This window comes from Sparus aurata, chromosome 9 (assembly GCF_900880675.1).
Source record: "Sparus aurata chromosome 9, fSpaAur1.1, whole genome shotgun sequence".
Taxonomy (NCBI): domain Eukaryota; kingdom Metazoa; phylum Chordata; class Actinopteri; order Spariformes; family Sparidae; genus Sparus; species Sparus aurata.
In genome coordinates this window covers 10,822,328-10,836,167 of record NC_044195.1, presented here as the reverse complement: position 1 = coordinate 10,836,167, position 13,840 = coordinate 10,822,328, and the positions used below count along the sequence as shown (strand labels likewise).

Genomic DNA, 13,840 nt, shown 5'->3' with positions numbered 1-13,840 from the left:
GATTTTATGTTCCAACTTGCAGTGTTTTCATCAAAGGCCACAAGTATTATCATAAATCCACGGCATCGGGAGGCGACTTGGTTTGTTGTTTTTGATATAGTGGAACATGAATTATTCAAATGACTGAGCAGCTCACCTGCAGAACAGGGCTGGTCCGACTGACTTATGTGGACGTTATGGCAGTGTTAAATTTAGCAGCAGAGGATGGGTTAAAAATTCTAGAGCTCCTTTTGGGGACAGTGTGACAAGCAACACGAGGCAACACAATATATAAGACACTGGTGGCCAGAGAGAAAGGGATGTGCACATTTCTATGTCTGGACAATATACCACGAGATGACAATAGACCACGAGCTTTAGTGTGAGTAAGACCAGTCCGACCACATGTTAAGTGAAAAGACTCTAAAAGCTCCCGGCCCAGCAGACATGTACATTAAAATCAACAAGAACGAGCAGCTGATCATGAAGAGATCTGGAATTAAATCATGACATAAGAGAGATTTATTACCAGAGATCTTATATGAGGGAGAGCTATATTGGCAAAGGAAGGCACAGAGTTGTATTGAACCTGGATATGACAGGAGTTGACCACAGCGGTTTGTCTTGTCTTGTCTAGAGAGTGAAGACTTGTCTGTTGCCCTGTAGTTCACCTATAATCAATGTGCTGTGGAGTGATCTCCCCTCGACTGTCCCTCCTAATTGGGGACATGACAGTCAGCAAAATAACTGTGGGCATTTTTTCCCATGGAGGGAACATGATTGGTAGCCATCAGGTATTTGGCTGCTTTGTCCGACGGGGAATTCCGGCCATTACTGGACTTGACTAATTAGTGGAGCCATGGCTTGGCTTCATTAAACGGAGTCGCCACATTCTTTAAAAACGCCCCGACTCCGCACACAGGAATGTGCACTTTGAAGAACTGGGATTGAGGAGATGAGATGTCACGGTAGCTGACCAAAGACAAACGTTTGAAGAGACGCCACCATAAACAGCAGCTTTCATCTTGGCCGTGGCGAGGCCTCTGGAGGAACAGTTAGTACGTTAGAGTTCATGTTTGTGATTTGTGCTCTCTGGCCGTGATCCCTGGACCGGCGGCAAAGCAAACTGCCGCCGCTCCGAGGGGTCAGGACGGAGCAGAGCTCACACAGGACCTGCACACTCAACACCATCATTGATCTGCGCTGACTGTGTTCTCTCAACTGCTTCATGACGACCCGCTGATACTAGCAGCACAGTCAGTCCGTCTCTGTGAGCAGTCGGTTCACCCCACAGTTTGGTCAGCTGCCACGCGGTTACAGCCAGGCCAAGCTGAAGCAGCGGCCCAGCATGCCAACCATTGTACCAGGCTGAAACATGGACAACTACCAGATGGATTTCCATGAAATCTGGTGCAGACTTTCCTGGTGTATCTCGCAAGGCAACTAGGTCTGCGACATGACGTGAACACGTTACCTACTGAATCCATCCTGCCCGACTCAAAGCTACGTGTTTTCGGCTGTTGGGGCCAATCGGCATCTGAGAGGAAGTGGCAGCTGTGGGCGTGGTTTAGGTGTGGCGACCAGTGAGGGAAGCGACTGTGTGAGGCCAAAAATTGCTGTTCATAAAGGGGTTAGCATAGATGCTATATTCTCAGTTCTATCAGAGCCGGAGAGTTTATTTCACTGAAAGAAGAGCAGAGAACAGCTGAAGTTTTTTTTCGCTAACTGGTGGTGGCGCTCTCTACTGCGTCACGTGGCTTCACATGTCATTGGTTGAAGTTAGCCCATTACAGATGGTGATACTCAGATGCTTCGTCCACTCACCTACCAACTATTTTTTGAGCGAGCCTGAACTTTTCCAGTTTCATGGGAGACTTTCCTAACAAACCACCAGGTTCTTTCACGATTCCAGAGACTGAATCCAGAGACTTTGGTGGTTCTCTGACTTTTCTTCTGGCCCTGCTGAAGGATCGACATGTTTTGTTTCGAGTGTGTTCTTTTGATAATTATTGGATGGATTATAATTGTCCCCCACAGGAAGAATCATAAAATCCTCCAATCTCTCTTCTAGCTTCATCATGGTGTCTACATTTTTATTCATCCAATAATAAACATGGTGAACATTGTGTCTGATAAACATCAGCATGTCTTTACATCAGCTACTAAAACTCACAGAGCTGCTCCATGGCTGTAGGCTCTCAGTCTTCTTTATTTTATTAATTCTGCTTTTGAAGTCTGAGAACATTCAGTCCAGGTCGTGACTGTGGTCAGAGTCCAGTCCAAGACTCCCGTCTGCAGCTCTGTTGATGCGGTAAGAAGAACAGTGTGCACCAGAGAACATCCTCAAAACAGCTTCAGAACAATATAGTTAAGATGTTCTGTAACTGTCGTCACAACATTACAGGTTTGTTCTTCATGACGTCTGCTTTCCACTCAACCTCCTCAACAGCTTTTCAGAACATTGTTATCACCTCTGTTAATATATATGTCCGTGGAAACGTTGTGAAACATCCGCACCAACACTGACGAGGAAATGTTTCCTGATAATAATCATGGCATGATCGTGGATAACATTAAGAGATGTCACTCTGCATTTGGTTTGATGAGACTACAATATTATCAAGATGAAACAGCATTCATGAGTACATTTCTAATTGTTCTAATCTTTAGCCGCACCTCCTGAGAAAACATGGATGTTTCAGCATTGCTAAGGTTCAGGATTTAATCAAGTGATGCATATCACGGAAATGTCCTCAACATTAATACTTAGAAGTGGTTGTGCACGTCAGTCTGTTTCCAGGAGCTTATCATGACTCCCTGAGAGTTTTTCCTCCCATTGGTAAATCTGTTCATTGATGAGTGTCTGTGTGACTCTGCGACACCTCCGCCTTCCTCCACACGGCAGCAACTTAATCCCTAACTAACGGAGACTGTCCCCAGGCTCTCCATTCACACCGTTCACCCCAGTCCCCTCTCCACCAGCTGACCTTTGACCTGGCAGGGAAATGATAATGAATGGAGGAGGAGGAGGAGGAGGAGGAGGAGGGGGCAGTTCATTGACCTCAGGAATTCTCTGAGGTTTGTGGTCTGTGTTTTATCCAACAAACAGGAAAGTATCTGGTGAGGAAATGTCATGTAACGGCCATGAAGACGAAAAATAAATAACAGTGAAGACAAAGAAGAGGAGTTAAAGTTAGTCCCGCACTTCACCTAACCTCTGTGATCCTGATCACCAGTGTCGTAAAGCCGGTTTGTCATCTGGTTCTGCTGACTGGGTTTTCTAATCCCGATACGAGCGTGCTCATATTAAAGAGGCAGAGTTTAATGTGAACCAACCAGGGGAGAGCAGAGAGGAAGGAACGTGTCTGACTGAAATGTTGCTTTTGGCATCATGGTAGATGATTCACGTCACGCTACTACAAACCTGAGCTAAACCCAAGCTCATGTCTTGAGTCTTCACCGTCGACCCTCCACCTCACCGTATGACAGTGAGAACATTAATATGCAATGTGAGCTTGGTATGAGATATATTGTAGGAATGTCAACATGGTACTTAGCCTGTGACATAACATTAACTGCCAACATTTCATCCCTCTGACTGGGCTGCTTACTGCTAAGTACACTCAGTTTTACAGCAGCCTGTGTGAAGTTGCGTAAATGAATAGAGTTTTAGCAGCAGAGATGCACTGAGCCCAGTCAGGCTGCGATTCAGCTTCACCTCCAGTGCCCTACTTCCCCGCAGGCTCCGGGGCCTTTGGGAGGGATTAGAGGGGATGCTGGTGTGCAGGCCGGGCCAGGCTGCAACAACGCCAACAGCGCTGTGAGCCGGTGTCGCCAGAGCGATCTGCCAGGTACGCCACGGCGGATTAGAGCCACTAGTGCTGGCACTGTGAGAGGGGCGACGTGAGGGGACGTGGCCCACGTAGTCCTCACCTCTCAGGAGCACCATGGGAACATGTTGGTGGCTGTTAGTCTGAGCACAAGGAGGAGGACGGGACTGTGAAGACAGCAGCTGATCAACACATTTAAAACACATGGAGAAATATTCCTTGAATTGGTCTGAAATCAATTCTGCTGTGACAAGGAGGAGGAGGAGAGACCTGCAAGACAGTGTTCGAACAGTTCAACTGCGGAGGGCCAGAAGGACGCAGGTTAGTGAGGTGTTCATTGTTTCTGTTGCACTACAGCTCCATCTGCTGCCATCTGGTACTGAAGTGGAAGCTGTCCCTGGCTGGCTCTGTTTATATCTGTGACAGTCGTCCAATCACAGGAGCTCTATAGAACATCTTCCCTCCAGACACCCACCAGATTATTACCAGGTTTATAAACAGTTGGTGTGATTTCTGTCATAAAAACACGGCTGACATTTTAATTCAATCACGTCTCTTTTGCAAAGGAGTTCCACTTATTGACCTCCTCACTCATCAGACTTTACAGAAATTCAGTCATTACAGCAGCTCAAGAGTCAGCAGCTGACGGATAAAAACAAGACAAAAATAGAATCGTATAAGGTAATAGTAATAATAGTACCTACACATTCTTTTCATATACAGATATGACAGAGACACACAATTTCACACGCACAGTGTATATAAGTATAAATGTGTAACAAACTGCAGAAACGTATTTTATTTAAACAGAGACAATGGGATTGAACAGAATAAAAGAAGGAACTGCACGAGTTTCACTGCATCAAGTATGTTCTGTATATATTTTGTATTGACTGTATATTACAGTCAGTAAGTGATGTTAATACTCATACAGCGCTGACAATTGAAATGCACTAAACACACACAACTGTAGCTTCTGGTCCCACCCCTGCTTTTCCTCTCTCTACCTCCTCCTCCCTTTGTTCTCCTTCTGTTTGCATATAAAGGATATATTGCTTTTGGTTTAATCAAATCATTATTTATACTTTTTATTTAACAATGAGCTGAGCTAACACCTGCATCTTCCCATCTGGTACTGTAGTAACACAAGTGCCAATACATTTACCTGGTACTTGCTTCTTGTTCCTTACTTCTGGAAATGCCACCTCTGCCTGCACTCACTTTGAGAGACACCAGTAAAAAAGACGGCAGATTAAGGCTACACATTCAACTAAAGCTTTTACTGTAAAAGGACAAGCATGTAAAGTATCTCTGGATCTGAGCTCACAGACTGATCTGTTTTCCAGACGTCCTCATGTTGAAGCCACACATCACACCGCCCCGCGTGCTGGTGGGCTGATGACAGCCAGCGTGCACTGTTATTGGATTTCCCCCTTCAGACTGTGGAGACCTCACAGGGAGACTCGCACCTGTTATAGTGCTCAGACTGAAGACGCTGAGGCTGAGCTGACACAAGAGACACTACACACCTCGGCGACGCAACTCCGACACACGGGGGTGCTGTTTGAACCTTTAGGATGGATTATCTGCGTTAACTCATTTAGAGATGAGTTTAAAATCAGGATGCAGCTCTTTAATGATGATGTACAAATCCAATATTCAAATGAAATCTTTAAAGTTCAACACAAGAGGGCAGCATTCTATTACGTTAAAAGACAGTCAGGTAAATAGAACAGCTTGACCTCACATTATAATTCTGTTATTATCTGTATTTGTTAACTTTTTCTACACTTAATAATTTTTATCATGTTTTCTTCTTTGATAGTCAGATTGTATTTTTAACCTCCCTGTGAAAGCACCTTTTATTTTGAATTGACTTCAAATGTATCACCTCATCGTCAACCAAACTATAAACCTCGTAAAACTTTTTCTCTTCGCGTTAAGGTCAAGCAGGACTGGAGTAGGTCACCCTCGGTTATTTCTTCAGGGCTTTTTAATTTGAAGGTATAATGAAGCAGCCAGTCTCATGAGAGTAGAGGAACCTTGACAGATTAATAAACAGATCCAGAAGCTCGTGTTTGTTTCTGACCTCTCAGCAGAATGGCAAACTGGGCAAAGTCTAGTTGCATTCACTCCCCTGACCTGCCTGTCAGTATCTTCTTCCATCTGTGGCTGCTGATCTGATATATTTCTATTAAATCGTCACGTGAAGACAAATTATCATTAACCCTGCAGCTCGATTGCTGCTTTTCAGTTCAAAGCTCAGAGTTAGGGTGTGTGTGTAAGTGCTTGTTTCTTAGTGCCAAACCTTGTTTTAGGTAGCAAACACACCTGTACAGATACACCTGTTATCGGCCCACTACCTGCCAACAACCAGACAGCAGAGGAAGTGAGGAAGAACATGCAGCAGAGACCAAACCAGAGCTAAAAGGACAGTGAAGATCAGATGTACATTAATCCACACAACACTACATGAATGTTATGTGAGTGTGTAAAGACATACAGCTTATTTTATATGTGTTTCTCAGTGCTGGGTGTTTTTTTTTTTTAGCTCATCTCTGTCATATGTATGGATGACTTCACAAGGACCAACAAGTGTTCAAGCCACAGAGCTGCATGTCATCTGTTTCCAGGGTTGGAGGAAGGAATCCTCAGCTTCAGTGAAAGTACTAATGACGAAATACTGAATTACAATTGAAAGTCCTCCATTTAAAGTGCCACTTAAGCAAAAGGAAAATGTTGATACAGTATCGAAAGTGTGAGTAGTGTTCCAATATATTATTATTGACGGACGGCAACTAATGGTGTTTTCATTATGGATTTATCTTCTGGTTATTTTTATTTTGTTTTATTGTCTATTGTTTGGTTAATAATATTCAAGCAAGAAGAAATAGTCCCGAGCTCATAGTGACACCTACAGTTGCTTTATTTTCTCTGGCCAACAGTCAAAAGCTTGAAATGGTTCTTTACTAACTGGGATTTATCACATTGATAAGCTGAAAACAAGAAATATTTCAGACATTTGTGAAGGGGGAAAAAAATGAGCTAAAAGATGACTCCATGACCAAAACACTAATCAGCTCATGGACTGACTGTTTGACAGCTTTGTGTCTTTTATGATCAGTGTTGGGAAGATTACTTTGGAAATGTAGTTGGTTACAATTACAAGTTACCCTGTTGAAAATGTAATAGTAGTGTAACTATTTCAATTACTTTCTCAAAGTAATGTAACTAATTACATTTGATTACATTATGATTACTTTTCTTTATTTTGAATGAAATCTCTCAACTGCTAACCATTTTCACATTTTAAGACCTATAGTGTGATTAACCTTTCAGTTCAAAGGTTTAACCATATGAGTCTGACCTTAGGCCTGTGCTGCAAAGGAGGCTCACTTCCTCACTAAATGGAGCGACAACGGACTGATTTCAGCCAAGAGGAGCAGGTTGTTTCAATGGAGAGAGTATGAGCGATACAAAAAAGCCTGATCACAGCCTGAAGCAACAGTGTTCCTGCAAATATGACAAGAGGAGGCTGATTTTAATTTCTGACAGCTCTACATTGAGCTGCTTTTAAATATGAAGCTTTAGAGCAACAACAACTGTTGTGTTAAACTGTGTTTTATATTGTTTTCATATATTTCACTGATCGCAATTATAAAATGCCAGTGTGTGTTTTATTGAAAGCGAGGCTGGTGTGCGTATGAAAATAGGTTACAGTGGGTTTTTTAGGTGCTGTAGCTACAAGCAAATCTCATGTTGTCTCTGTACAAAGACCTTTTTAAATGTGAGAAAACAGAGTAGACTACTCAAGATTTGCGTTTGGGCAACACATAACAGGCGAAACAATTAATTTATTCGTGGCCACATTAAGTTAAATTATCTGTCCTGCTGCGAGCGCACAACTTCTTTCAGTGGTTACTGACTGTATATAAAAGTAAATAGGCTATAGCCTAACAAATGACCTCCTGACGCGAGTCGGATCATCAGCTGAGCAGCGTATCCCCTCAGCTGAACATCTGTAGAGACGCTCAGAGAGAAAGTAAACAGCAGCGTATCAGCACGATCTCTCCCTCCGTACAAATGCTCCGTTCTGATCCAGCCCCACTGGACTTTCAAAGTAAAGGTGACGCCAGTTGTAAATGAGTTAAATAGTGAAACAGCGGCGCTTTTATAGCCGATTTTATGATTAAACTCTGAACAGAACCTGGTCGGGACCAGGTTATGAGCTAAGCATAAGTTACCATGGTGATCTAGCCGGGTTAAAAGAGAGCTACCTTTGTAATACAGGGAAGCCTGGCTTCTGTCTGTATTAAGTGTTTTTTGTATTTCCAGCCCAGGAACATCTTGTGCGCCGCCGACACTGTTGCTGCTGACTGCCGCCGTGCGGTTTGTAGGTTGAGTCGAATGGCACATGACCAGACAGAGCCAATCACAAGCGTCAGTTTTGGCAGGAGGATGTTGATATGAAAATAACTAAAAACAAACATGAATCCAGGGGGGCGAAAAACTATTTGATAAATCCGAGCTTTTGCGGCGATTTTTCAAATGTAACTTAAGTTGTAATCATTGAAATTTCCAAAAGCAACTGTAATTTAATTACATATTTTCTCCCAGTAATGTAACGGATTACAATTACGTACATTTTGTAATTAAATTACGTAACGTCGTTACATGTAATTCGTTACTCCCCAACACTGTTTATGATACACCATAATTTTAATTTCTTCATAAGTGTTAAAATCTGAATAACTAGCGGGGTATGATGCAGTGTGACTGAGGTATAAAGTGTCATGAACTGGTGCAACACAAGTAGTAGGAGTAATTGTAATCAGTTACATTCCACAACTGTCTACTTCTGAGCTGAGCTGCATTACTTTGTTGTTGTGGCTTTTAGATCCTTCGGTTTCTTTGACTCGTGATAGAAAGACATGAAACGTTAAACTGCTTGTTAGTCACTTTGCTGTCATTCTAACTAACTTGATGAGATACTTTTGGCCCCCCGGCTTTAAGACAATCACTGTTACACTCTCTGCATATGTTCTGTGCATAAATACAGTTTATTATATTCTCACACTGATGCTGGACCCATTATAGTTGTTCAGATAAACACTTTAAATAAAATGGAGAGTCGAGGTTCTAAGTTTACCTTAAAGTGTTAGGAAGGAGAAAAAAGGTTTATTGAGTAGTGTTTCTGTACAGTTATGTGATTGTAATTCCATGTACTTATATATAACCTGACATTTACAAAGCTTTAATCTACATGCAAAAACCTTCACAAATACACGAGAACATGAGATACAGTTTGTGCTCACTGTTAGTTTACCTATCAGACACCAGGGGGCAGAGTGGAGCTGCGAGTCCTCTCGGCTTCTAACTACACATCAAATGTAGAATTCTTGGTCCTCATCTTCGTCTTTGTCCGCCACTGGTGCACTGATGATGCTGCAGCTGTCAGACTGGTTCATAGACACATCGCTCAGTGACGGAGATGCACTCGTGTGCACACTGGTGCTTTGGACACGTAACCCAGACATGGCAGAGGGGGTGTGGGTGGTGAAGCTGTGTGGAGTCCGGCCCAGTGTGGCAGCCTTGTAGGCGCTCTCTGGAATGCCAGGAGAGAGGGAGGGTCCGATGTCTTCTGGTGGTGCCGATAATGGCCGAGACATTTGTGGCAGGCTGGATTTGATGTACGCAGACACCACTGTAAGGTCCACAGCACTGCCCGGACTTACTTTGTCCCCCGTATCAACGTCCGTCTCCTCGGCTCCGACCAGAGCGTCCACATTGAGCCTGAAGGGCGGCATGAGGGAGTGGCTTCTGTTGAGGGAGTGGCTCTTGTTGTGGGGGCTGGGAGAAGGGCCAGGAGAGGAGCAGGTGGAGCGGGAGCTGGCTGAGCCGAGGTTGGGTAGAGAGAAGAGGGAGTCGGACCGGTGGCCCCTCCACTGGCTCCTGTCCGGGTGGTGCCGGTCGGCCCACTGCTCGTCCAGTTCCTCGCAGGCCAGAGGGTGGGGGCTCTGGTGGACTCTGAGACGGGACGTCGCCCGGTGGTGGTGGTGCCGACGCTGCCTGTAGGAGGCAGCGTTGCGGGTGAAGGTGGACGGAGCCGAGGCTGATTCAGTGATGGATGATGATGTGTGACAGGGATCGTGTTGGTATCCGAAGTGTGCAGCTTGGACCTGAGCAGGCAGACAAGAAATCGATGAGTATATAGACTGTCAAGTTTATTTAAATCAGAAGATTTACCAGAGGAAGACTGCAACAAAGGCTTCTGTCTTATTCTAGGTGATTACACATGATCTGTTCTTCTGAAAGATGAAAGCCTGATTATGTCACTTAAAGAAGCGATACTGCCTTTAGCCAAGTGTCCAGCACAGCTGTGGTTACTAAAACACTGATGCAGAAACATGGTGGGCGGTATCAGCTCAGGCCTGTGAGAGCTGGCCAATCAGAGCAGACAGGGATTTGCAGGAAGGGGGCCCTTAAAGAGACAGGAGCTGAAGACAGCTCAGACAGACAGAGGAGGAATAGAGTATCAGAAAACAAAACCTTTTTGTTTTTCACATTAAATTGTGAATTCTATATTTCACTGCAAAACTCATTAAATCTAACTAGTCTGACTGAAAATCAAAAGATATACCTTGACTTGCCATCACAGGAGAAGCACAGATGGAACCAATCACATTAACGCTGGCTCCATGAAGTGTCTCAGTAAGCCCTGACACTGAGCCAGCATACAGAGCAGGCCTTGGAAGTGGCTCATCCAAATGGATTGCACTTCTCATTAAGGTTACTGATTACAGCTGTGCTTTTCCTGCTGTCACATGTGAAATTGTCTGCTGTTAAAAGGCTCTCTGACAGTAAAAGACTTCAGCAGCACAGCAATACAAATAATTACTCTTGATTTCAGAAAGTTATTGAAACAAGTTGAGAGAGCCTGATTTTAAGAGGACAGAGCTTGTATATAATGAGACATTGTGCAAAGGTAAACTTGAGCTCAACAGAAAATGGACCTGACTAAAACTGTGTGTACACACTAAGACCAAAATACGCACACACATTCTTTATGTCAGATTTCAATGGCTGTGGATTCCTCTGATTCTGTTTCATAAACCTCATTGTTGAATAGGCCACATGTGTTCAGGCTTACGTTACATCAAGGACGTAAAAACATGAGTTTATGTATTAATACCACCACTCATTTGACCAGTCGATAAGAAGAAATCATACAATTTAACGCTTTCCTCCATGAGGTATCAGAACAAGTGACGTTACATGGTTTGGTTCTTCAGAGACAGATGTGGTAAACCATGAGCAGTGATATTTCATTTCTAATTATTGAATGTCAGAGAGATAATCAATGCAAACTAATGGATCAATGAAAACTAATATTGAAAGGGGCACATTGCTTCATAATTGATTATAAAATCACATGACACATTGGAGACTTTGCACACATCCTGGTGTCCCACAGCTCTGCCTCTTTGGAGTTTCAATGCATACAGTCAAGTATGAACCGGTCAGTTCTGCTCACCTCACTGAAAGATTTTGTTGTTTGATACAAGCAAATGTCTTAGGAGTACAAAGTATTCAGGGTTGCAAGATCAACTTGATAACAGGATATTGTACTCATTAATTTATTCTGATAATGCAGTTATAGCCGATTATTCCCCCAATACAGTAAGTGGCACTCTGCCAGTTTAACATTGGTTTTGTGTCTGCCACTAAGCTGTGGGCGGTGGGCGGGGGGGGGCAACAAGCACAGCGCGCTAGCGGGTCCAAGAATGTTGTTACAGAGGAAGACAACACTATAGCAATTTGCAATACATGTTTCACAAGGGTTCAAGGGGGAGGGAAAAAGTCTGTGGGCTTTAATAATAATTAATAAAGTCACATAAAAAGTCGTCATTGCCAGTGTATTAAAGGATACGGAAGAGGATTCTGACTTTAATCTCAGAATTCTGAGATTAAAGTCAGAATTCCCTAATCCTCTTCCGTAAAAGGAGGACGTTTTCCTCACTACAAGAGGAGAATAGTAATCTCTCCTGACACTGTTCTTTGTTTTTGTGGGTAATAGCGATGTTAGTTAGACGGTTAGAGTTTTGGAATCAATAATTTTTTAAACCTAAAAGATCTTTAGAATGACTTTTTTGGTCACATATTTTTCTTGTTTGTAGAAGGGGCTGTGGCACTGTTATTCTCCCGTCTTTGTTGTCCTCCCTCAGAGGTAGTTATCCATGAGGTCACAGGGGTCGCAAAGAAATAAGGTACTATTCACGACTATTAACCTCTCCCTGTAGGGAAGCAGGCCTCCCGCTACATGCAGGCAGCACAGGGACAGGGGAAGAATGGGGTATGAGGGAACCAAAAAAGGGGTTCAAAAAGCCCCCACATGCTCCCTGTTCTCAGCCAGGACACTTTATGAATCACACAGGCAGCTGGAGAAATCATCAGCATCCGGAGGAGCCCCATGTGTATCGCACCTCCACTCAGAGTACAAACTGCTGCTGAAAACCACAACTCTGCAGTCTGATGATCATCCACACAACAGCAGGTCTGCAGAACCAATATGGTGAATTCCCCTCCACTCTGACACAAACACAGAAATACTCTTTTTTTCACATATCGGGCAGCCGCTGCAGTATTCACATCCCTTTCTCATCCATGTTTTCCTTCTCCCCAAGTCTTAAAATGCACCGCTCCTCCTCCTCCTCCTCCTCCTCTCACTGCTGATAGTTTCTCCATGTTTCTGTTCTTACATCTGCTCCATCAGCCGCCTTTTCAACCAGACAATACAAACAGCGGCGGCGACTTTCAAGACTGCAGCCTCAAGACTGTTATATCCGAGAGAACGGAGATGCAGGAGAGTTTGCAGATGTTCAGAACAATAGATATCCTTGAAGCAAAAACAGTTAAAGTTAAACTGTGATTTACCACCTTGTCATAACTGATGCTGGATTTTTAACGTTAATAAATGTTCTCTCCAATCATGAAGGACAGGAATAGTTATCACGGCATATGACTTTAAATCCAGATGCATCATCACAGATTCATTATACGAGCACTTTCTACCATAAGAGATGTCTGCTGCTTCAGTTTTCTGCTTTTCAGCGTTTGCAAATAGAAGTTGTTTTTATGTAAAGAAATCATCTTTGGCTCTGAAAAGTTGACTCTGATGGGAAAGGCAAAACTATGGAGATTTATTTGAACTATATTATATAATATATCTTTTAAATAGTATGAATACAGTAGAAACCGTTTCATAAACTTTAATACAGTAACTGATAATAGACTCTTTATACATAGTCAATTGTAAATGGTGTGATAACAGTCTATTTTCATATGGTGCCTCCAGGTGGTGCTATATGAAATGTCTGTGGACCACAACAATGCGTGTGTGTGTGTGTGTGTGCTTGTGTGTGTTTGTGTGTGCCCAGTTTCATGGCAATCCGCCCAGGTGTACTGAGACCAAAATCACAGATTTTTTGTCAGCTTCACTGAAGTCAGTGGGATTCATTCTTTGTGGATCACGAACGTTTGCACAACATTCAAGCCAACTCATTGGAACACACATAGAATACAGCACAATGAAGCTGTTGACTGTTGACAGAGTGTCTCCATAGCAACAGAGTGGATCTCGTTAAAGAAACACCTGTTAATGTGTCTAGTGGAGTGGCCTCTCAGCTGATTGAGACCAGCTCTCTCAGGACCTGATCCTGTGGACAAACACTGGGTGATGCTTCTTTTCATAAACAGCTGTTTCGGTTACCTCATCATGTCAACAGCTGTTTTTGGTGAAAAAGCACTAAAGTTACACAAACAACAACACACATTATTTGTGTGTGTGTGTGTGTTGTTGTTGTTTGTGTGCCCATGTGTGTTATCTACTCCGGTCATCTGCGTGCATGTGTGGGTGAAAGCGTGTTCCTCTGTCTGCTAATGCGACGTGACAGGATCTGTCCAGTGTTTTCCGTTAGGGCAACGCGCTACAATGCTGCTGAGGAGCCGCAGCAGGGGGTGCTGGGTAATGA

General features: G+C 43.4%; 1 protein-coding gene across 6 annotated transcripts in view; it reads right to left on the bottom strand.

Moving 5' to 3' along the window:
* Window positions 1-8,846: 8,846 nt before the first annotated feature.
* The window catches only part of fam124a (family with sequence similarity 124 member A), a 28,662-nt gene continuing 23,668 nt past the window's right edge, over window positions 8,847-13,840 (bottom strand). For 5 of the 6 annotated variants that reach the window (XM_030427397.1, XM_030427400.1, XM_030427401.1 and 2 more), the window contains one exon: window positions 8,847-9,988. In XM_030427397.1, coding sequence (XP_030283257.1) covers window positions 9,194-9,988 — 795 coding nt within the window. In that variant the 3' untranslated portion in view covers window positions 8,847-9,193. Of the gene's footprint in view, window positions 9,989-10,449; window positions 10,569-13,840 lie in introns of those variants that run through there. The other variant, XR_003985068.1, reaches the window with a different exon arrangement.